This window comes from Rhineura floridana, chromosome 7 (assembly GCF_030035675.1).
Source record: "Rhineura floridana isolate rRhiFlo1 chromosome 7, rRhiFlo1.hap2, whole genome shotgun sequence".
Classification (NCBI taxonomy): Eukaryota; Metazoa; Chordata; class Lepidosauria; order Squamata; family Rhineuridae; genus Rhineura; species Rhineura floridana.
Window position 1 is genome coordinate 81,479,363 of NC_084486.1, and position 24,740 is coordinate 81,504,102.

The following is a 24,740-nucleotide window of genomic DNA, read 5'->3' on the forward strand; positions in this document are numbered from 1 at the left end:
ACAGAGCTTTTTTTTTTTCTTTACTTAGTCACCTCTTCGAAAATAGCTTCCTTACCTTCCTCTTATTAGTAGGACTGACGTAAAGGTAACTCAGCACTGTCTTCAGTCCCACCTTGTCATTTAGTTTTTCATAAGTAGTACCGTAATCTGTGGACCTGGAATAAAAAAGAAAGTACATTTAGTTACTCTTCAGGACTTTGGTTGCAATCCTGGTTCATAAATGGGAAGGTTTGGATCCCACCTCAGTGAGATGCTTTATCAACAAGTATATTACTGACTTTTTCTATATTAACCAGTCACTCATTTTCATGTGTCAAAACAGATTGATAGCTGGTTATTAACAGTATATACAAGCTATTCTTTTATATTGCTAATAAGGTAAATTATTATGTTAGTTTGAATTTACTGTTTGAAACTATCAATGTTCTTAGACATAGAATACTCAGACTTGATAGGCCACTAGGCAGACTCCGCACAGCAGTTTTCTTTCTGTGAACCAACTGATAACTTAAATTAAACTAATTCTGAATATGTGAGACTAAATGTAGCCTTCAGATTGTGAACAGTAAAAATCTAAGCACAGACTCATACTTTATCCTTGGCTCTGCTCTCACTCAAGCAGGCAGCTTCCCCTCCCCCATACTCTCAAACTAACAATTGTCATAAGCACTCCAAGCAGGGCCCTGTATATATGATGCCATGTTCTGTGGACTATTTCCTGCCAGAAAAGTTAGAGTCAGACTGCATCAATCTGATCAGTGCACATTTAAGCCTCCATGTGGAATGTGTTTTTTCAGATTAGGGGTAGCCAACATGGTGCCCTCCAGATGTTGTTAAACTACAACTCCCTCCATTTGTGGCCCACCATTTGTAGCTATTGGCTATATTGGCTGAGGATGATGGCTGTTGTAGTCCAACATCTGGAGGACACCACATTTGCTGTCCCTGTTTTACACTATGAGGGCACCTGCCCTCACTTCCATTGCACAGGCAAGACTGATGCAAATAAATATATTAAATGGGCTTAAAATTTGGGGGTTTATTACAAACATATCTTCACGGAAGTCAGTAGCAATTTTTATGTCACATTTTACTGGATTACACTTTCCATCTGGTTCTCAGTAAAAAAGAAAATATGATGATAAAATTGTGTGAATAATAACGAGATGTATCTCACACATAGTCACACACAGATTCACATTCATTAACATCTTCAGACATCACATTCATAGTGATGAGCAAGAACTATAACTTGAAATATAAGATATGAATCCAGGTTAAAATCATGAGGAAGTGGAGGGACACATGAAGGCAGAGGTAGAGATAAAACCAAAGACCAAAAATGGCAGAGACCAAATTCATGCTAAAAGAAGATCAGCCAAATTGGCATTTCTAGTGTATTAAAATAAAAAGTGACTGCCTACATGCCAGGCACTATTTTTCTTCCTCAGAAGAGAGGTATTGATTCCTATGCTGGCCAAGCCTGAAAGATACAACAGATGATGTGGAGGAGGCATTCCTGGTTTGTGACTGGCACAAAGTACAGATTCAGTCTTCAAGAGCTTTCTCTTCTATATGTTATCTCTTTCCTGATGTTCTTTTCTTCTTTGTGAATGCAAGGAGAAAACAAGCTTACTTCCTCAATATTCTGCACCATTTTCCAATGGAGTTTGCTCCATTAGGAAGAATGGGTCACTGTCCCATCAACCTCAGTATGTCCTCAGCCAGCTCCCATCTTCCTGGCAGTAGTTAACAGCTTCTTCCTTGTCTCAGTGTTGCCATTAAAGAACAAAATGGGGAGGTAGATGGGGACAAAGCAAGGATTACTAGGTTCTGCCAGTCATTGGCTCTGGCTCCACCTACTATCCTACCGGTCCCAATAGGCACAAGTTTCCACTGCTGTCTTCTCATTCGGTATGGCAAAAAGCAAAAGGAATTATTACAAAATAGTTAGTTCATCAGAATTCCTGAATCACAACCCCCCCTCTTTTTTTTTGCAGGCACTGCCATTATAGAAGTCTCTCTCAGTCATTAGCAATTCCCCAGTTTGCACATTATGTTGATGCATGATGGCACATTTGGGGAAGATCTGTGTGTGAACCAAAAATATAATGTCTGAAGAGGAAAGATTCTGGAGAATCTGTCATGGCTGGCTTACTACTAGAGAGCCCTGCAATATCGCAGATATCGACATCATCATCATTTAAATTTATGTCCCATCCTTCCTCCCAAAAGGAGCCCAGGGTGGCAAACAGGAAATAAACCATAAAAATATCTATAAAACATCTTAAAAACATCTTTAAAAAGAAAACATATTTAAAAGATCTTTAAAAACATGTTGAAATAGTTCTAACACAGATGCAGACTGGGGTAAGGTCTCTACTTAAAAGGCTTGTTGAAAGAGGAAGGTCATCAGTAGGCATTGAAAAGACAAAAGAGAATTGCACCTGTCTAATATTTAAAGGAGTGAATTCCAAAGGGTAGGTGCGATAACACTAAAGGTCTGCTTCCTATGCTGTGCATAGCAGACCTCCTGATAAAATGGTACCTGCAGGAGGACCTCACCTGCAGAGCGCAGTGACTGACTGGGTATATAAGGGGTAACACAATCTTTCAGGTATCCTGGTACCAAGCTGTATATGACTTTATACACCAATACCAGCACTTTGAATTTAGTCTGGTAGGTAATAGGCAGCCAATGCAATTCTTTCAGCAGTGGGGTGACGTGCTAGCGATCTCCTACCCCAGTGAGCAGTTGCGCCACTGCATTTTGCAATAGACTTAAGCTAGCTAACTTCTGACTCAACAATTCTCTAATACATTTTTTAAAACCTATATGTCATCAACATTTGTTGTTGGACTGTACCTCCATAACCTAGTTATCTGCAGTCCTTTCCATCAGTTCCCAGTTGACTCTATTCCATGGGTAATCAAACAAGTGCCCTGCACATATTTTGGGGTGCAACTCCCCCAGCCCCAACCAGCATGACCAATGGTCAGGGATGATGGGAGTTGTAGTCCAAAAGTCTGGAGGGTACCCGGTTGGCTACCCCCCGTGGTATTCCCTTCATCATCCTTGTTGCACTGTAGCAAACAGTGAACATTTAGGCTGCTTGCTGCATTCAAAACGTATAATTTATATGCATTGCTTGTTCAGGAAAAGGAAAAAGTTAGATACACTATTTTAAGTCAGATTACAAGGTCAGTTGATTGTGGAATCCATAAAATGGGAGGTATAAATCAATACTACTGACCAGCTCAGTGATATCATGTCCTTTGCCAATTTCTGCAATTGACTTTTAATCTTAAAATGGGCCAAGACAACTTGAGAAACCACAGATTTAAAAGCACTTGGTCAGGATCCAAATCTTCTACATATCTATCTTGGTATAGAGAGCAGGCTTATTGCTGACAAGTGACCTCCCCTTAAGCAGGCCTTGGAATTAAAGTTCCCTGATGTATAAAGCTGAATACTGGTAATGTGGGAACATTACCAAAGCAGGAGACATCCAGTAGTTGCAAATTCATAGGGTCAGGCGGCTCTTAATGGATGAATATCCCTAAATGTAATGGAAATAGCATGAACTCTAATGTAACTCTTCAACCTAACCCCAACAGCAGGGCTTCGGCTCTGAAGTCTCCAAACTCACATTATCCATGAGAAGGGGTACAGAAGTGTGTGTGTGTGTGTGTGTGTGTGTGTGTGTGTGTGTGTGTGTGTGTGTGTGTGTGTGTGTGTGTTATAGGTGATGTATTTTGGAAACACACAAAGAGAAACACATCCTTTCAGAAAACAAAACCCTGTCCATTATGCCCAGTAGTTGAGAGGGCCTCTCAAAAGAGACAAAAATGCTTCCCCATTGAGAATGAAGGCACAAATCATTCTGCCCTCTTGATTTGACTTCTCAGCCCATCATTACCTAGGGTGTGCATTCATTTTAAAAGTGAATGAAAATCCACTCCATTTTGTTGGATTTGTTGCAATGTAAAATGAATGTTAAAAGAAAAATAAATGTGAAAAACAATTGTGGGTTCATTAGTTTTATTTGACAGATTTGTTTTTGCCCTTCCTTTTGTTCAGTCTACCTGAAATTGGCAAGCATGATGTCCTGAGGGAGCAGTACAATTCCTGCTAATTGAATGATATTTGGATGGAAAATAGCAAAGTTACAGGCAATAGAAGACTGAGTGGGTCTCCACTGAAATCAATGGAAAAACAAAAATCAATGTAATTAAATGAAGGAAAAATTAAATGAATGGAATTAAAATACAATTAAAACTAAATGAATGTGGTTTTAAAAATAAAAATGAAAAATGAAATTGCACGTCTCTAGTTTCAAGGTGCTGGCTCTAGGCCAACATGCTAGCCAAGAGAATCTTGCTTGCTTTTAATGGTGCTAAAAGAACTCTGCCAAGAAAGACAGCGAGCAAAGTGAATGGGCATGAAAAAAGGTGTGCTCTTTGGGTCTTTTGGAGAACATTTTTGAGGCTGTGACTCTATTTTTGCACCAAAAACAATTGTACCCCAAAACTGGAATAGTGGCCACTTCTGGTCTTGCAAAAATGACACATAAAGGAACTTAAGAAAAACTTACACTATCCGCTTTCATCTTAACATCCTGCAATATTTAAATAAATGTAATGTTATAAGCGAGATGATCTACATGCTAAGAGAGTTGTGAGAGATTTCAACAAAAGGTTTCAACATACATTTTTTAAAGGCCATTGAGATATGTGTACCTTTTCTGTACCACAATATTTTTTAGCAGAAGTTGGCCACCTATCAGGCATGCTGCAGTAAGCAAGTCCCTTCATCAGTTGGGGGTTGGACTAGAAGACCTTTGAAGTTGCTTCCAACTCTATGATTCTATTTTATTAATAGTGATATATAAATAATAGTTTTAAATAAATTAAATTGAAACTAGGCATGAGTAAAGTTTTCTTATTAATAAATGGGTGGATGTGAAGAGTAAGGTAGCTTCTGAATAGAATATGCAAAAACTACAGATAACAAAACCCACATATGCACAACCTAAAACTGCATATATAAGTTCTATCAAAAGTACAAGATAAAACAATCAAGTCTGCTGATTTCTGTAGAAATTGCACAGTTTAAAAAGGAGACATAGAAGACCTTTGTAAAAACAAATAAAATAAATTTCCCCTTCAGGATGGGCAAGAAATCTGATTAAGCTGGGCATTTAAAGCCAAATTCACACTTTCCAAAACAATATGAAACACAGCTTGCCTTTGAAATTCTCACTTATCCAAATTTTGTGATGTAGTTCTCCAACCAAGCAATGTTTTACAGAAGTGCATATATTAGGGGAAAGTATGCACACAATGAATATATTGGAGAAAATAACATACAAAATGCATTATATTATGATAAAGTGCTTAAAAATGTGTACGCTAGTTAAAACTGCATACAAAAATGCATTTGTTAAGAGAAATTAGCACTAAAATACTGAAGAATTTCATGAGGTTTTTTTTTTAAAAAAAATCACAAATTGCTGCAGAAATGTGGAGAACTGAATTTAAGATTAGAAAAATGAGAAACTGAGAGAACAGAAATTTACAGATCCCTACTTCCCCTTAATTATAATGGCACCCAAATCTACCAAATCCCTATGGGGAAATGAGGGTTTACAAACCAAAACACTTAATGAACTTTCTCCCTGTTACCATGTAGCAGCAAAACTGTGAGACATTTTAACATTTCCAGTTTGATTCAACTGACCTGACAGGCTATGAACAACTTGAACAATGCACCTGTTTCCAAATCCATAAGAGATGGGCCCCCAGATTATTTACACAGCATGAACATTGTGTTTGCAAGCCCATCCATAATATAGAGGAATCAGCATCCATGGACGTCAGGGCTTATTTCTGTAGTTATAAGCGAAGGGCTCCCCACAAATCCTGCAATAACATGAATCTGAGCCAGCACATTTTAATATTACAATAATACAGTGAAAAGTGGTGAGAAAGAATTAGGAATATACAAGAGGAACGCCTGGGAAGAATACCTGGGAGACAAGCTCCAGTCTTTCAAAGAGAAATCCTAACCTGCCAGGGAAACCTTTTATGGGTTAGGTTTTGGTTTTAGTTTTACTGCTTTACTGTTTTACTATCTGCATTTCATTGTTTTTTTATTGTCTTGTCATTACATTGTTCTCTATTTTTAATTGTTCTAACCCCCTTGCATAGGGAAGGTTGGGTACAAGTTTTACAATGAATATATGAAAACCACGTTGTTAGCATAGCTGTCCATTTATCTGTTCTGAGTGTTCACTTTGACAAGGGCACTGAAGGTCAGTGACAGGCCTCTTAGAGGTTTGTGTCCTGAGCAGGAGAAACAAATACTGTAAATATACATCAGTCTATTTGGACAGAGTAGTGTACATGCAGGAAATTATGAAGAGCTGGCTGAGATATATGCTATTGTATGTGCTTGTATTTTCTGTCTCTTCACTGTCTTTTTTTATGAGCCCAGGGTTTTATAAATCCCATGGCTCTGTGTGTTCTGTATCTGTCTCCTATGTGCCATGCCTAGAGTTGCCATCTTGCAACCCAGAGATTTTTAATTCACTAATGCAGCAGACGCCAAAGCAGATGCAACTTCTCCCATCTATTTATTCCCAGAGCTGGCCATCTGCCTCCTCCTGCATCTTCTGTGCAGCAGACCTGGACACTTCCCCCATCCATGTATAGGGCAAGCAACAGCATGGGGGTAGAACCGGTGGAAAAGCCACTGCTGCTTAATCACCTGTTGCAACAGGGCATGTTAAGGGGAGCACAGCACTCTAGGTTGCAGCCTAGCAATCTTAACCATGCTAGATCTACCTTTAATACTCAGTCATGCTACAGTCACAATCTACTTAATTTGCCATAAACCTCTAGATGAAACAGCTCGTGATAATATGGCCATGGGTACTATTCTGGATATGCTGCTTCAAATCACAGTTCAGAACTCTCATAGCTGCTAATAAGACTAGTCACACTGCCTGCTGTGCCCTGCAAAAGGCACACAAGCATAGGGCAGTTTCAGTGCTTTGCTTCGAATTTAGGTGATAGCTGAGCTAATCTGACCTGTGGGATGCATCAACTTGGGTACCTAGCTACTTTTTTATTCACACGGACAAAGTTAACATTCAATCCAGTATCACAGATGTCAGTCATCAATCTCAACATCAGCCTCTGAGGCCTTGCTTTGTGTTTTGACACCTTCTGAGGTGAGGTGGGCAATGCCTGAAGACAGGCCTTTTCTGTTATGTCGCCCCGTCTCTTGAATTCCCACCACCAAGAAGCGTGGCTAGTTTTTCATTTTGTTTGCAGGTACATTTTATTTATTTGTTTGTTTTAAAGTATCTGATGTTTTATGTTGACATTTTATTTTGTTTTATTGCTTTGCCGTGACTGGTTTTATTATGATTTTTATGATTCATTGTCATTTTATCAATTTGTGAGCCGCTCTGAGAGCATTGCTGAAAAGTAGCCTATAAATAAAATAAAAGTATATTTGCATAATTTCTGATGCATGTTTTGGCCAAAGCTGTGCCTGAGGTCCCCATCACATGCACACACACGCAAACAAAAGTGGGAACCACTAAGGCCCATGTAAATATTCCAAACATATGGACTAGGCCAACAACAACAGTCTTTTCTACCTGAGGGACATGCATCCCTCAGTTCTCCCTTTCCTTTCTATTATCTCAGTCCCTGCCAAAATGTCAGTCTTTAAGGTAAAGGTAAAGGTGTCCCCGCACTTGTAGTGCGAGTCGTTTCCGACTCTTAGGGTGACGTCTTGTGACGTTTACTAGGCAGACTGTATATATGGGGTGGGATTGCCAGTTCCTTCCCCGGCCTTTCTTTACCCCCCAGCATATGCCAGGTACTGACCACGGATGGATGGAAGGCTGAGTGGACCTCGACCCCTTTTACCGGAGATTCGACTTCCTCCTTCCGTTGGAATCGAACTCCAGCCGTGAGCAGAGCTTCGGCTGCATTACTGCTGCTTACCACTCTGCGCCACGGAGGGTCTGTGCACCACTAAAATTGACCATATGAATGTTTAAGTTATTATAAGCAAAATAAATTGTGCATCTTTCTGGATTAGAAGGTTTCATTCCCCACAATCCAGATACATACCCTGCCTCTAAAAACCTACAAAATTAAGAATTGTGATTTTTCATTAGAAAAATAAAACTTAAGTAACATTACACACACTTACGTGTTGTATCTGAAACCAGAAAGAGGATGGCACTATAAAAAGGGTCTTGCCCAACTTAGGAGGAGGGATACTTGGCAAATTTGATCTTTGCAAATTCTGACATATGCTTATCTGATACACCCTAATGTCAGAATGTAGTTATCCAATTGTGTTTCACACTTTCTGAATGTTCCAAAGCAATTCTTGGATCAAAGAAAGTATCACATTACATTTAAAAATGAATGTGTAAAGAAAATATATTCAAATATTATGTTGAGAGTAAATAGGTTTCAGATATGCCTATTTTGATGGAAAATACATTTTAAAATGCTATTTAAACACATTTAAATGCAAAATTTTCTGTGATTTTTTTCTTTAAAAATGGAATGGAGTTAACTTATGGGTGAACACATGGGAAAGTAACATGAACTGGAAATAGACTGATTCATCCATCACTACTTGAGACACTGCAGCAACAGTGACTAGGTTTGGTAAGGAAACAAATCTTAAAAGTGTCACTAGTGGAATCCAATTCTGCTGAATCATGCATCTGCCTAGCCTTTCATCTCAGCTGTGAGCCTACAGTGATTGCCAAGCTGCTAATGCCTTGTCACTTTCATCTCCCTTCAGTAATGCCTTCTCTGTCAATTTACAGAACCCATTCAGAGCTTCATCTAACACAAAGCACCTTGGTTAGGAAAAATAAACTTGTCAGATATTTTTTAGACACTGGAATCAATAAAACAGCTCACACTTGAGAAGTAAATCTGTCTCTGGCCAGTCCCCAAACAGGCAGCCTCGGGTCTGTCATTGAAATGACAAGTTAAAGGAAATGACACTCCTGCAGAGGGAGATGTCTTGGATTAGGGGTATTCACAACTGACATACTATCCTGTCTGGTTTCTAACCTTAACTAGAGGGCAGTAATGACTGCCAGCTCCACAAAGAGCTCTTCCTGCATTCACAATGGCTTGAAATTTACAAAATCTCACAGAAGATGGAACAGTCAGTACAATGCATTCTCCAGGGATAGTGTACCAAATCTGCTACTGGATTCTGAGGAGTTTAAAATATATTGTTTTTATAGATAACCTGGCTCAACAAGATGACTTTGTCTCAAATATGAGACTAGCATTGTGACTCCATGTCTCTGGCTTAGAATAAAACCCGAGCCAGAGAATAATTCAAAGCCTCCCTTCCAGTCCCCCCAAATCTTCCCCTTCCAACCACCCACAAACCTTCAATTCCCTGCCCACACCTTTCTGTTGCTCTGCTGTTGGCAAGCAGGAGGAGAATCATAGAATCATAGCATTAGAAACAGTCTATAAGGCCATCGAATCCAACCCCTCCTCAGTGTAGGAATCCAAATTAAAGCATATCCAACAGATGGCTGTCCAGCTGCCTCTTCAATGCCTCCAGTTGTTGGACAGCCCACCACCTCCCTAGGTAATTGGTTCCATTGTCACACAGCTCTAACAGGAAGTTTTTCTTGATGTTCAGTCAAAAACTGGCTTCCTGCAACTTGAGCTCATTATTCCATGTCCTGCACTTCAGGACAATCAAGAAGAGATCCTGACTCTCTTCTGTGTGGCAACTTTTCAAGTACTTGAAGAGTGCTATCATATCTCCCCTCAGTCTTTTCTTCTCAAAGCTACACATGTCCAGTTCTTTCAGTCTCTTCTCATAGGGCTTTGTTTCCAGTATCCTAATCACCCTTGCTCCTCTGAACCTGTTCCAGTCTGTCTACATCCTTCTTAAAGTGCAGTGTTCAGAACTGGATGCAGTACTCAAGATGAGGCCTAACCAGTGTTGAGTAGAGGGGAACTAGTACATCATGTTATTTAGAAACTATACTTCTGTTAATGCAGCCTAAAACAGCATTTGCTTTTTTTGCAGCCACATTGCACTGTTGGCTCATATTCAGCTTGTGATCAACAACAATCCCAAGATCCTTTGCGCATGTTGTATTGCTGAGCCAAGTATCCCCCATCTGACAACTCTGCATTTGGTTTCTTTTCCCTAGGTGTAGGACTTTGCACATATCCCTGTTAAATTTCATTCTATGGTTTTCAGCACAATGCTCCAGCTTATCAAGATCCCTTTCAATTTTATTTCTGTCTTCAAGGGTATTAGCTATCTCTCCCAATTTTATATCATCTGCAAATTTGATAAATATTCCCTACACCTTCTCATCCAAGTCATTAATAAAAAATGTTGAAGATCACTGGGCCCAGGACCAAGCCCTGTGATACCCCGCTTGTTACCTCCCTCCACTTTGAGAAGGAACCATTGATAACCACTCTTTGAGTACAATTCTGTAGTCAGCTGTTGTTCCATCCAGCCCACAAGGAAGGAGGAAGTCTTTCCCACTCCACCCCATAGCACCTGGTGTGCTGTTGCCCCCACCTTTGTTTTTTCCAACCTGAGCATTTCTGACAATTCTTTGAGGAAGTTGTGAACAACAGAATGGTTTCAAACACTAATTTTTGCCATCTTGCAAAAGTTGCGTTTGTATTTTAAAGGGGAAATACTTCTGAAGGGAAAATTTATATATTCCTAATATATTTTGAATGTGCAAATTCAAAATTTGCTTTGGCCAATTTTGAGGTGAGTTCAGAATTCAGATTTTGTTTTGCTGCTAGTTTTGATCAGGAATAATTTGTCTTTTTTTAAAAAATTATAAACATTTTCAAAGAAGTAAATCCACTTTTAAAAACCTTTTACTAGGGAATAGGGGAAGGAATACAGAAAATGGAGGAGAAATAGAGGTATATTTAAAATGGGGCAGTAATAAATTAAACTTTATATATTAAGGAATATCATACTATAATTAAAGCTACTGTTCTCATAGTTATTCTTGGAGGGGGTGCTCTCAGAGGATCAGACCAGTTACTTTAATATTACAGCTAAAGGGAAGGTGTTGTTGATGATGATTTCATTATCTACTTCTCTCAGCAAGCCTGGATGGAGTGGGCGAAACAAATTTTATTGAATCAAATGCAGCCTGGTTCAGTTGTATATAGACAGCTGGTGGAGCCTCACCATGTTATTGAACATTTGTGAAAACAATAAGATTTAACTTAAGATATATTTGGGGGTGGGATTCATGATTTCATAATCATTAGGTGAAATAAACATTTATTTATTTATTTATTACATTTATACCCAGCCTTTCTTTCACCATGGAACCCAAGGTGGCATACATGTGGTTCCCAGGCTGTCTCCTATCCAGGTACTGACCAGATCCAGACCTGCTTAGCTTCAGCAAGGTGGTGGCTCATGTGTCTTCAGACCCTGGTGCTTGATTACATGATCATTGGGGTGATGCTACTTGGAAAATGTATTTTATTAACAAGAACTGCAAAGCGTCACCACTCCATACCAATTCATCCAAAGACAAAAGTCTGGCTTCTTTTAGCCTTTCTTAAATGCTCAGTTTTCCAACATCTTCACCAGCCTTTCAATATGAAAAAACAATGGCATCACTTGGCACTAATGATAGCCTTCATTCAGCATAAAAAGTGATGTTTCTGCTAATATTCCTGAAAAGATTACTTCTTGAACAAGAGATTGAAGAGGAAAGCAAATAAAAGCCCAGGATATTGAAACACAGGAATATCTTCCGTCTTTCCATTGGGCAAAAAAAAAAGTGGGATCATCATGCTGCTGATATTCATGGGAACAGAGCAGAAGACACCGGACATTAAAAGAGTGAGCTCTACACCTGTACACTCAGAAGTAAGACTAACAAAAAGTGGGCAGGTTGAATATATGGAGACAAGAGGAAAAACCTCCTGTCTACCACCTGGGCAAAAGTACCCTAGATGAGCTCCCATCAGCCTAAGGATGTGATGGTGAGGCCAAATTTTCCCTTTCCAATCAAGGGGAGCCCTGCATGTTTGTGATCCAACTGGTGCACCCCACCCCCATTGTCCAGTGTTCAGTGGGGATGGGGTGTATCAGCTCATTGCCAGGCCCTAAAAGTACCAGATGAAGCAGCCTCCCAAGGCAGTCAGCATTGGAAAGAGGTTAAAGAAGGGTGCCTAAGGGTGCTCACCAGTGATAAAAACTGCTTGCCTGCCTGTACCACCTGCCAATGAAAAGAATGAAACAGCCTAATTTAATGCCCACCAAAAACCAAATGAGAGAGAGCAGTGTGGTGTAGGCATAAAAAGTGCACTGGAGGCCATTTGAGGTACACCCCAAAAATACCTAGTCTGTTCCTGTAAGGTGACTGACTAGTCCTACACTGCCTTGAGCTACAATGATGGAGGAGGAAGAGGACAGGGTGGCAGCTCCCTTAAAAGGGGAGGACATGTGCCCCATCTGATCTTGCTCAGCCCCTCCCTCTAGGAAGAAGCCTTTCTTCCCAAGGGGAGGGGGTGGAGCAAATTCCAATGAATGGGAACACCTGTATATGAACGGGTTCTGCAAAGCACTGAGCAGATAAGGATAAACTCCCAAATTCTGTGGTGAAAATTGAAATGGTCATAGTTTGTTATGACTGAAACGTGAAAACTTTCATGTAATTTTTTTTCATATATAAAATACCTTGGCAGCATCGCCCTGTATCATGAGAGGCCATGGGGTACCCTGCAAGAAAAACTATTTAAACTGCTGTGGCAATAATGTTATTTTTGTGACAGAACTCCCTGTTTGTGGATATCTGTGGCTGCCATCTTCTCTTTCATAAGCATACTGCTCTAAAAGGTTTGTTCCACAATACCATTTTGTACAATCACATATACACACTCCTGCCCCAATATACTGGCATCGCATAAGACAGATACAAGAGCTTCAAGCTTGGTGGATAAAACAAACAGCATCCCTACCACAAATATAGGACTATCAGGTCTCTAGTTTTCGCCCAGACACTCCAGTTTTGGGGGGTTCTCTCTGGGTCACTGGGTGAATTACCTTAACCTCCAGACTCTTAGCTTTCATTTTTTTAATTTTTTTTTTAACTTTCTAGGCTTTGGTTCAAAGGATATAAACCAAAATGTCACACACACCCCAACTTCTGTTAGTACTGGCTGCTCTAATCCCTGCCCTTTCAGGTTTTTAGCCAATAAGTGAAGTCAGGGTTGTGATTGACAAGATTTCTTGACCCCCAGGCAATACCTAAACCCCATTTCAAGTTCTCCAAACAGTTTTCCTGCTTGTCTCACATCAGGAATTCAGTAAAAATATAGTTATCAGCATCATAAAGAGTATTTTCTCTGTACAGGATTGGGACTTGCTTCTGAGTAAACATGCATAGGATTGCACTACAAAAGAAGATCGCAGCAGGATCTTGGTGGGCATACACAGTAAACAATTTTAGTTACAATTACAATAAAAATGTGCATGCATGGTTTTTTAATTACTTACAAAAATGGCTTATACATTTTATATTTCAATTAATTTTTGAACAGAAGTTTTAAAAAGTGTATACAATTGCAGTGTTATAATTTTCTAATTAAGGAGTCAGACAAGTTTAAATTTTACTGGACTGTTGCAGTTTATTTGTCTTATTCATAACCTGTTTTGAAAACCTCTCCAATATGAAGCTTTTCTGGGAGTAAAGCTGCAATGCTAATTCCACATGTCTGGAAGTTAACCCCATTGAATTCAGTAGGACTTCCTTTTGAGTAGACGTGGTTAGGATTGTGCTGAAAATTAATGGGACTTTTGATTGAACATAGAAAACAATTGTGTTGTAAAGCTTTCTCTCCCCCTCCAATCCTTTTTTTTTAAGCAGTTTGGCAGGGCTTACTTAAGTATCACTGCTTTATTTGGCAGGAAACTAATACTTTTTAAAAAAAATGTTCTGCAATGGCCAACTGGTTTTGACAATAAACTATTACCTGGGGTGTATGCATTTTTACATCTCCAGTGTGTGTGTATATGGAATATTTCCAACAACCCTGAGAGGTAGGGTTGGAAACCAAGGTAGCTCACAACAAGAAATAAAGCCATTTAAAATCCAATAACCATAAAACAAGTATAAAACAGTTGCAAAACAGCTTAAAGTGGCCTGATTCTGAATTTTGGATTGGGTGAGTGAAGTTCCTTATCACTGAATTGCAGTCCTGTGCAGGGCCGGCTCCAGAAATGTGGGGGCTCTTGGGCATTAGCCTGCCCCGGGCCCCTCTGTTCCCCTTCCACGATCCTGCGGATTGCAAGACAAGACCTTCCGAGCCACCCGCCACTCCCTGCCATCCCCCCTGCTTCACCTACCTTTCTCTGCTGTTCATCGCACCGCGTGCACAGGGTTGCCATCAATCAAGATGGCGGCCGAGGTTTCCGTAAGGGACTGAAGCCTCTGCCACCATCTTGGTTGATGGCATTCAGCGCACACATTGAAGTGGGGAGGATGGCGGGTGGCTTGGAAGCTTTTGTCTTGCAATCCGCAGGGCCCTTGGGCCAGTGCCCAACCTGGCCACCCCTTAGAACCGGCCCTGGTCCTGTGCATGCTTCCCTCTTTGAGTAAGCCTCATTGAATACATTGGGACTTGCTTCTGAGTAAACATGCATAGGATTGCACTGTAAATATATTTACAGGCAGGCAGGGCATTCCAGGCAGAGGGTTGCCAACCCTGCTTTGATATGGATATCGTTGCAGAAGATCCCTAGTCAAGCCTTACCAACAGCAGAATCCTAACAATATCTACTCAGAAGTAGGTCCTGTTGAGTTCTATGGGGCTTAGTCCCTTAGTAAGTGTGTTTAGAATTGCAGTCTTCAGGGGCATCCATCTTTACTCCTGAGTGCTCCCATCTAACATTTCCACAACACTAGGCTCCTTTTTTTCCTACAATGGCCTTCTGGTAACTGGGCTGGCCTAAGGGCACTTAAACTCTTCTTGCCAGAAGCAAGTAGACTGGATTAAATGTTCCTTACTCAGGCTGTCTAAGCAGGTGAGAAGGAATGATGCCATCACTTCAGCTGGACCTGGGAACACCCTCATTTAAACAAGATTTCTATCTTAATTTCCAATCAGAGCATTTTTTTGTTTGAGTGGTATGTTCCAAGTAACTGTGGTTGATGCTTAATGTATCATGCTTAATGACATAACTAGGGCCCACCCCCATGACATAACTAGGGCCTGCCCCATTGCATTGCTAGGGCCTGCCCCATTGCATTGCTAGGGCCTGCCCCATTGCATTGCTAGGGCCTGCCCCTGAAATCTCAGGGTTTGGGATGCTTCTGACCTGGCAAACCCTACACAAATATGCTTTTTAATGAGTAAAGATTTTACCTTCATCCTTGACTAACATGGCGCGAAGTTGCCCAGGCCATAAGTTATTACCACCTGATATCAGTCCAGTATGAAATGAGCCACCTGATTCAGCATGACTGGGCATGCAAGCACGTCATACCAGCAAATATACTGTACATTTGGCGGGGTCTGTGTAGATGAAATAGCAAAAAGCAAAGCAAGCAATGCATTGTTAAAGTGAAATCAACTTTAAACCATTCTGGAGAAACAGCCGTCCAAGTCATGGCTGAACAACACAGACAATATACTGAATCACTTCACTCAAACAAACAAAAGATGGAAAGCATTTAATAGCATACAATCCATTTTTCATTCGTTCATACCAAGCTATGAGTTAAAACCACAAGGTCACTCACTATACACCATCCTCAGACTGCATCCTTAACTGAATTCACACAGTCACATTTTTCTAAAACTCCACTGACCTGATTGCCTTTTCCTTACACAGCGACCAACAATTTTTATAGTGATATCTGGGACTGGAAGAGGCAACAGATTCCATCAGCTTATTTGATGGGGTTGCACACATGACTACCACTAAGACCACAAAGTGTACAGTCTGGGTTCTTGGATCCAAACCATCCTGGCAAAGGGTGTATAAATATCTCAGTCTGCCCACTGCCACCCCTGCTTCCTTCTCACTGCCCCTGCCATCAGTGTTTTATGTTGACCTTATATCAAAATGGACACTGCCATTTTGAATCTCACATATATGCAAAAAGGGCTATTATATGTAAGCAACAAGGCTAACAGCTAGAGGAAATGAGAGTATTATTCCTGTGTATCAAGCTATGATTCTAATCTTTTATGTAGCATATTGGTCTTCAACTGTTGGGTCAAGAACCAAACTTAACCAGTGACAAATCATTTCTTTCTTTCTTTCTTTCTTTCTTTCTTTCTTTCTTTCTTTCTTTCTTTCTTTCTTTCTTTCTTTCTTTCTTTCTTTTGGGGTGCCTGTTAGCTCTCCCCCTCAAAAAATGAAGAAAGATATAGGAGATAGGGGAGAGGGGTGGGGAAAATGAGAACAGACCTCCTTTTCTCATAAAAGTTGTATCAAATTTGATAGTTGTGTAGAAGAGGGAAGTTCAGCAAGGCTCATTTTGCCCACCATGACAAAACTAGCAGAACCTACCTAAAGACCCTCATGTATATAACTATTAAAGAAATAGGAGCCCTGCCTCTCTTTTGCCTCTGGAGAGAGGAGAAAGACAGACAGATAGACATAATAAAATTAAGTAAAATTTCCCATGTTTCACACAGTGACAATGGGCAAGGAGATTATCTAGAAAACCACCAGCAGATGTTTGTGTCCATCAAGGATGCTCTTAATGTTAGGTGCTAGGAGGTAGCAGATGCTGCAGCCAGCATTGTGCAAGGGTGCAGGTGCTGACTGGGCAACCGCCCTTGCTAATGTCAGTAACCCTTGCTTGTACAAACACAACAGTCCAGTCAAGTACCATATATCTGTACTGTGCTGCTGACTGCGTGCACACACACAATGCACACACACACACACACACATACACACACTGCTTATGTAGCTACTGCCCAACTCGTAAAGGAAGGTAGCCTCCCACCTTGGACACCATGCAGCAGCCACTGAGTGTTTCTCTTAGTGCATTGCCTCACTAACCATTATTGATTCAAACTGGGACCCAAAACTGTAAAAGGTATAACTAACTGATATAGAATATATTAGAAGAACTGTGTTTTATATTCTCAGCGTCACAGTTGAGGCCCCTTCAGTGTTCCTCAATACTATGGATGTATTTAAATCTACTATAGTCTGGCTATGATAATATCCAGACAGGAAAAAGGCACAGATGACCATACATGTATTAAAATCTACACACAGGTTCTTATAGCTTTGCGGTTTCTCTGATGCAGCGTTTTCCTGGATATGCCATGTTCAGACTGATCTGTTAGCTGTATTTGGACAATTTTTGTCTCAGTGCACGGAGTTATGCTCTACTTTTTCCAAGCAGCATATTGTTCAAATGAGTGATAACCGATATGTCTGTGATTCTGACATAAAGCAGCTGCATGTTAATATGTAACAATGATTGATCAATCTGCTAGCTATCTGTAAGTTTTAACTGCAGTGCAAGGAGAAGAGGGAATTGAGCAAGGAAAACAATATTATGCCTTGCACATATGTATATATTGCACAGCTACTTTATGTTAAACATGTTTGCAAAAATCAGGGTAGTATGGTGAAGCTGTGACTGTTTTTATGAGCTAACTGTAATGTATGTTGAGGAGTGTTATCTGGAAGAATTACGTTTCTCTTCTACTTTATGCATAAAGTAATAATGGAGACTGAGGAAATAAATAATGATTTGCTGCAAATTATTATCTTGCAAAGATTTTTGGCAGAATACTTCAAAGACTTTGTAAGTATGAATCCCTCTTCCTCGCACAGACCAATAAAATGTGTCATTTTTATAACGTCCTGTGTGATTACACTTAGTGGCATTCTTGCTGCAGGGAGAAAGAAAAAGATGAATGGAAATGGGATCTCTCTTTTAATGACACCATCAATAATTGCCCCCACCAACTAATGTCTGTGTTATACCCAGCAAGGAAAGTATAGAGTCTGGGATCTCTGTAATATCATGTAAGGCCAGACATCCTGGAGACACAGTTGTGTGTCACATACTCTTAAATATTTTCTGAATCACCTATCACATGCAAAAATGAAAAGCTGGTCAAGATGCTGTGGATTTGGATTTCTCTCTGACCATCACAGCTGAGGACCAGATGGTGCAGAAGCAGGAGGAACAAAAGATGCCAAGAGGTTGGACAGCTTCTGAAAGCTGTTTAGGCCTTCAGTGTGTTTCAGCAAGACATTCGGTATTGTTGCTTCAGTTTAATGCACCAAAATGGTCATTCGGCTGCCTTGACCCGTTCCTACAAAGCACACTGATCTTCACCCCTTCTGAACCAACATCCCTGTGTCATAACCATCTATTCAGTATCTTGTCATTGTGATCTCCATGTAGCTTGTTGTTATGTGCCTTCAAGACGATTGCAACTTATGGCAACCCTATGAATCAGCAACCTCCAATACCATCTGTTATAAACCACCCTGTTCAGATCTTGTAAGTTCAGGTCTGTGGTTTCATTTATGGAATCAAGCCATCTCTTGTTTGGCCTTCCTCTTTTTCTACTCCCTGCTGTTTTTCCCACATTATCTTTTCTAGTGAATCATGTCTTCTTATTATGTGCTCAAAGTATGATAACCTCCGTTTCATCATTTTAGCTTCTAGTGATAGTTCTGATTTAATTTGTTCTAACACCCAATTATTTGTCTTTTTTGTAGTCCATGGTATCTGCAAAGCTCTCCTCCAACACCACATTTCAAACGAGTTGATTTTTCTTTTATCTGCTTTTTTCACTGTCCAACTTTCACATCCATACATAGAGATCAGGAATACCATGGTCTGAATGATCCTGACTTCAGTGTTCAGTGATTCATCTTTGCATTTCAGGACCTTTTCTATTTCCCTCATACCTGCCCTCCCCAGTCCTATCCTTCTTCTAATTTCTTGACTATTGTCTCCATTTTGGTTAATGACTGTGCCAAGGTATTGAAAATCCTTAACAAGTTCAATGTCCTCGTTGTCAGCTTTAAAGTTACATGAATCTTCTGTTGTCATTACTTTAGTCTTTTTGACGTTCAGCTGTAGTCCTGCTTTTGTGCTTTCCTCTTTAAGTTTCAACAGCATTTGTTTCAAATAATTACTGGTTTCTGCTAGTAGTATGGTATCATCTGCATATCTATTTATATTTCTCCCTCCCTTCATCTTGGTCTAATCCTGCTCTCCATATGATATTTTCTGCATATAGATCAAAAGCAGAGAGTGGCAAGCATCCAAAAAGCTGAGAATAAAAAAAAGGGGGGGAGACCCAAGATGCTGGAAAATGTGATATTTATTTATTTTATTTTTTTAAAGCCCAATGCGTTTTGGCCACTGTATTGTGTTCACTTCTAATCAAAATATTTTTAGTCTGTTGGTTACATGATTTCCATCACAGTCTATAAGAAATTAATTTTATAGATTTACTAATTAAGAAACAAGGCGATCATTTGTGCACTTCTATATATAGAAAACCCACAGATAGAAACACTTATCTAAGGTTTGATAGCTCCCACCCCCGACCACTAAGACATAACTTATTGTATAGTGAATTTTTAAGTATTAAAAGCAATTGCTCCTCTGAAAGGGATTTTATACAGCAATCCAACATTCTGAAAAAACATTTATTCAAGAGGGGTTATCCGAAGAATGTTGTTGAGGATAATTTCAGGAAAGCTTCCCTAACAGAACGCACTGACCTTTTGCAACAAACGATTAAAACAGCTTCTAATCGTCTCAGTTGCAATTTGACTTTTAATCATGTAACTAATAGGCTACAAAGTAGCATTACAAGGCATTGGCATATTATACCTCATATTCCTGGATGTCATGAGAAACTCATTATTTCCTTCAAGAGAACCAGGAACATTATTATTGTTGTTGTGGTTGTTTATTTCTACCCCGCCTTTCGGCCAAAAGACCCTCACTGCGGCTTACAAAAAACCCACAAATATTGCTTTGTCCTCCTCTGCTGGATGAACCAATATCATTTGGGATGTAAATGGTGCCAACAGGTCAATCCTATACATATTTATTCAGAAGTAAGTTCCAGTTACTTCAGTGGGGCTTACTCTCAAGTAAGTGGGTAAGGATTGCAAACTTAATTGCACTAAGAATGCTTAAAACTCAGAGTGCAAGAGTTAAAGCAGATGTCAATAAATCCAGAATGCTGAATTTGAATCAATGAGAGGGGAAAAAATAGCATTTGACTTAGGACAATTGACATCTGTGGCTGGTCTATCAAGCTGATGTTGGTCCTTCCCAGGACCAACTCTTAGCTTCAGGAGTCCATTGACCATAATAAAATAACTACAGTATATAAATGTCAAATTATTCATCAAAGGGCAATCCACATTGATCTCTACCTCAAAATAACTGCAAAAACGTATTTTCTGATTTTAGCCCGAAATCATCATCTACAGCAAATTATTTTGACTTCTTTCCAATATACATAGCAAGAGACCATGTGATATGGATGGAGAGCTTTAGGTTAAGCAATAAAATCCAATGGAGTGTTCTATAAAAGGAATTCAGCCCTTCAGAACAAACTTTATAGTTTTCTGTAAAAGAAATTCAAGCCTTATGGTACAATCCAATGAACATTCTGCACTTGGCAAGTCTTGCTTGGGCACAACCTGACTGAGATTAAACAAACTAATGAGCTGGTAGGACATTGCAAAGTTAATAGTCATAGACGTCAATTTATTTATATATAGCATTTTCCACAAATACATATGTGCTCAAAGAGGTTCACATAAACAAGAAACAGTGCAAATACTGTAGCACAGCAATACATAAGAAAAAGTATAATCGCTACAACCCTTAAAAAAAAGTTAGTATACATCCAAGCATAAATAAACATAAAGCTCAACAGTAAAGCTAAAGCAAAAATAGTGAAAACTAACCCGCAAGCTGATATAAAAATATCTTCTATCCCCCTGACCTTTATGCCTCAACCCAAAGGGCCAAAAAGTCTTCTGGAAGAAGCTCCCTTTTGAAGGCTCCCAGGGCTGGAGGGAGGGGCAAGACAGGTAGAAATAGTCATTCCCTGATGACAAACAGCATCTCTCCCCTCACAGTTTTTCTCCAGAAAGCAGTTAATGTGATGTGGAAAATTGTCCTTAAAAATGAAAGTAAATATGGATGTCTGTTACTATGAAGGCCACTTGAAAGGCAAAACAACCTTGAATATTTTCCTTTGATAATTCAGCTGTAGAAACAGCAGTAACATCATATTCACAATGAGAAATTCATTCTGGACTCTGAATTTGTTAAAGTCACAACGTCCAAATATTCAGTTATAAGCTTGTTCTCCTTTTGAAAAAGTTCGTTTATTAAAGTGTGCAGAAACAAAGTGTTGTTAGCTCTGTATTGAGTTTAATGTAGCCTAGTCACTTTGGGAGGAATTCAGTGCTAATCCTACTCAGAGCAGACTCATTGAAGTTAATAAACACAACTAAGGATCATTAATTTTTAATGGGTTTACACTGAATAGGACTTAGCTGAATACAACCCTTTATTTCCTTTTCCTTTTTGATGTTCTGATTGGTTAAAATGATAGAGAGAAAACAGCATATTGGAAAAAGTTCTGAAACATTAAATTGCCACATGGTAAAAATATGATCAGCTTCCTTTGGTCCACAATTCCTAATTTGTGATCTATTTTGAAGGATGAGAAATAGCATATTTAAAATTTTAAATTAAGGTAGCTACAGCCCTGTAGGCAGTAGGGATGGGATCTGCATTTTGGTGCCAGTTCGATGTTCACTTTGTTGAACTTCTTTCCGGTACCACTTCATCAGGGATGAATGGTTGCTATCTGCTCTAAATACTGGTTCATTTTTTCCTAAAAAATATCAATATTAATATCATTTTTATAATCTGTTTTTATTGAATTTTATAAAACCAAAACAATAACATATGGAACACCTAAACATAGGAGCCAGAGTGAACAACAAACAAGAATGGACTGCATTGTAGAGCATGTTACATAGTTAAGAACCTTTGGTAATTCCAATTTGTAGCAGGGATGATATAAACTGAGGAGTGAGAAATAGAGACGCAGAGTGAGCAGTTGATGAGGGTGCTGCTCCAGTACTCTGAGCATAACCTCTCCACAAAGGCACTTGTGTTTCTGGTGGGAATAGAACAGAATAATGATTATTCACATAACTCAGAAAGGGAAACCAGATCCCATCAAACTTGTCTCTCTTCGATAGACCTCAAATCACTCTATGTTGCGTGAGGAGTTCCGCCAAGGCCATCTCCCAGCCCTTGTTTAGCCAGTAATGAGTAGAGAGTTCTAAGCCAATTTTCCATTTTGCTGATATTACTAATCGTGCTGCTGACAGTAGATAGGCTAGCAGTTCCTTATGAACTTGGGAGGGATAACTAATATCCTGGAAGACAGAAACAAAATTCAAAGGGATCTTGATAGGGCTAAAAAGAACAGAATGAAATTTAACAGAGGTAAGTACAAAGTGCTACACCTAGGAAAAAGAAACCAAATACACAGTTATAAGATAGGGGATACTTAGCTCAGCAATATTACATGCAATAAGGATCTTGGGATTGTTGTTGATCTCAAACTGAGTATGGGTCAACAGTGCATGTGGCTGCAAAAAAGGCAAATGCTGTATTAGGCTGCATTAACAGAAGTATAGCTTCCAAATCATGTGAAGTACTAATTCTCCTCTATTCCACACTTATGCCTTATCTTGAGTACTGCATCCTGTTCTAGATGCCACACTTTAAGAAGGATGCAGGCAAACTAGAACAGGTTCAGAGGAGGGCAACAGGGATGATAAGGAGGCTGGGGAAAAGCCCCATTAAGAAATACTGAAAGAACTGGGCATGTTTAGCCCTGAGAAGAGAAGCCTGAGGGGAGATATTTATTTATTTTATTTATTTAATTATTTATTTAATTTATTAGTCGCCCTTCTGGCTGGTTGTCCAGCCACTCTGGGTGACGTACAAGATAAAAAAAACAATACATTAAAACGTTAAAATTTAAAACCATAACCGTAAAAACCTAACCCACCCCAAAAGCCTGCCTGAAGAGCCAGGTCTTCAAGGCCCAGTGGAAGCTCATCATAGAAGGGGCATGGCAGAGATCATTTGGGAGAGAGTTCCACAGGGTGGGGGCCACTATTGAAAAAGCCCTCTCTCTAGTCCTCACCAGTCTAGCTGTTTTAACCGGTGGGATCGAGAGAAGGTCTTCTGAGGCTGATCTTGTTGAGCGGCATCCCTGACGATGCTGGAGGCGCTCCTTCAGATAGACTGGGCTAAAACCGTGTAGGGTTTTAAAGGTCAAAACCAACACCTTGAATTGGGCCCGGTAAACAACCGGTAGCCAGTGCAACTCCTTCAGCACTCTTGATAGCACTCTTCGAGTACAGTAGGGCCCCGCTTACCGGTGCTCCATTTCCCAGCGCTCCACTAATGCGGCAGCTTTCCTCCCCTCTTTAAAAGCCGATTTTGCCACTTTTGCAGCATTTTTGCGCAATGCGCCCCATTAAAGTCAATGAAGTTCCACCTTACGGCAATTTCCACTTTACGGCGGGGGTCTGGAACGGAACCCACCGTATAAGCGAGGCCCTACTGTACTTGAAAGGTTGCTACACAGAGGAGGGCCAGGATCTCTTCTCTATCATCCCGGAGTGCAAGACATGGAACAACAGTCTCAAGTTACAGGAAGCCAGATTTCAGCTGAACATCTGGAAAAACTTCCTAACTGTTAGAGTGGTACAACAATGGAAGCAATTACTTAGGGAGGTGGTGGACTCTCCAACACTGGAGGCCTTCAAGAGGCAGCTGGACAGCCACCTGTTGGGTATGCTTTACAGTGTTTACACTGTTTTACAGTGGTTCTGATCCTGTCTCCAGGGTTGTTTTCAGAGAATAGCACTGAGTCTTTCGGCCCCCTGGCAGTTGTGCTGTAGGGTGTCACAGGGTACCACATTGTCCCCCATGCTGTTTAACATCTATATGAAGCCATTGGGAGAGGTCATCAGGAGATTTGGGGTGAGGTGTCACCAATACGCTGACAATACCCAAGTCTATTTCTCTGTAACATCTGAATTGGGACAGACCATGCAAGGCCTGGACCACTTCCTAGACTCGATGGTGGGCTGGATGAAGGCCAATAAATTGACTCTCAATCCTTGCAAGATAGAGGCACTGTGGGTTGGTGGTTTCCAAGTTCGGATAATTGGTCAATTGCCTGCTTTGGATGGGGTCCTACTCCCTCTGAAAGACCAGGTCTGTAGACTGGGGATGCTCCTGGATCCATCTTTGTTGCTAGAGGCCCAGGTGACCTCAGTGGCTAGGAGTGCCTGGTAAGACAGCTGTGGCCATTTCTGGACTGGGATAGCCTGACCACTGTTGTCCATGCATTGGTAACTGCCAGGCTGGATTACTATGTTGGACTGCCTTTGAGGTTGGTCCAGAAGCTGCAGTTGGTGCAAAATGGGGCAGTGAGACTGCTCACTAGGACACGGTATGGCCATCATGTCAACCTGCTACTGAATGAATTGCAATGGCTGCCTGTTAGCTACCTGGCTAAGTTCAAGGTGCTGGTTTTGGTCTACAAAGCCCTATACAGCTGGGACCACGACACCTGAAAGACCG

The 24,740-nt window shown here is 40.3% G+C and overlaps 1 protein-coding gene across 1 annotated transcript in view; it reads right to left on the reverse strand.

The window, feature by feature from the left end:
• Window positions 1-24,740, reverse strand: part of SORCS3 (sortilin related VPS10 domain containing receptor 3) — an 800,669-nt gene that overhangs the window by 443,586 nt on the left and 332,343 nt on the right. The window contains exon 3 of the mRNA XM_061636066.1: window positions 56-155. Coding sequence (XP_061492050.1) covers window positions 56-155 — 100 coding nt within the window. The remainder of the gene's footprint in view (window positions 1-55; window positions 156-24,740) is intronic.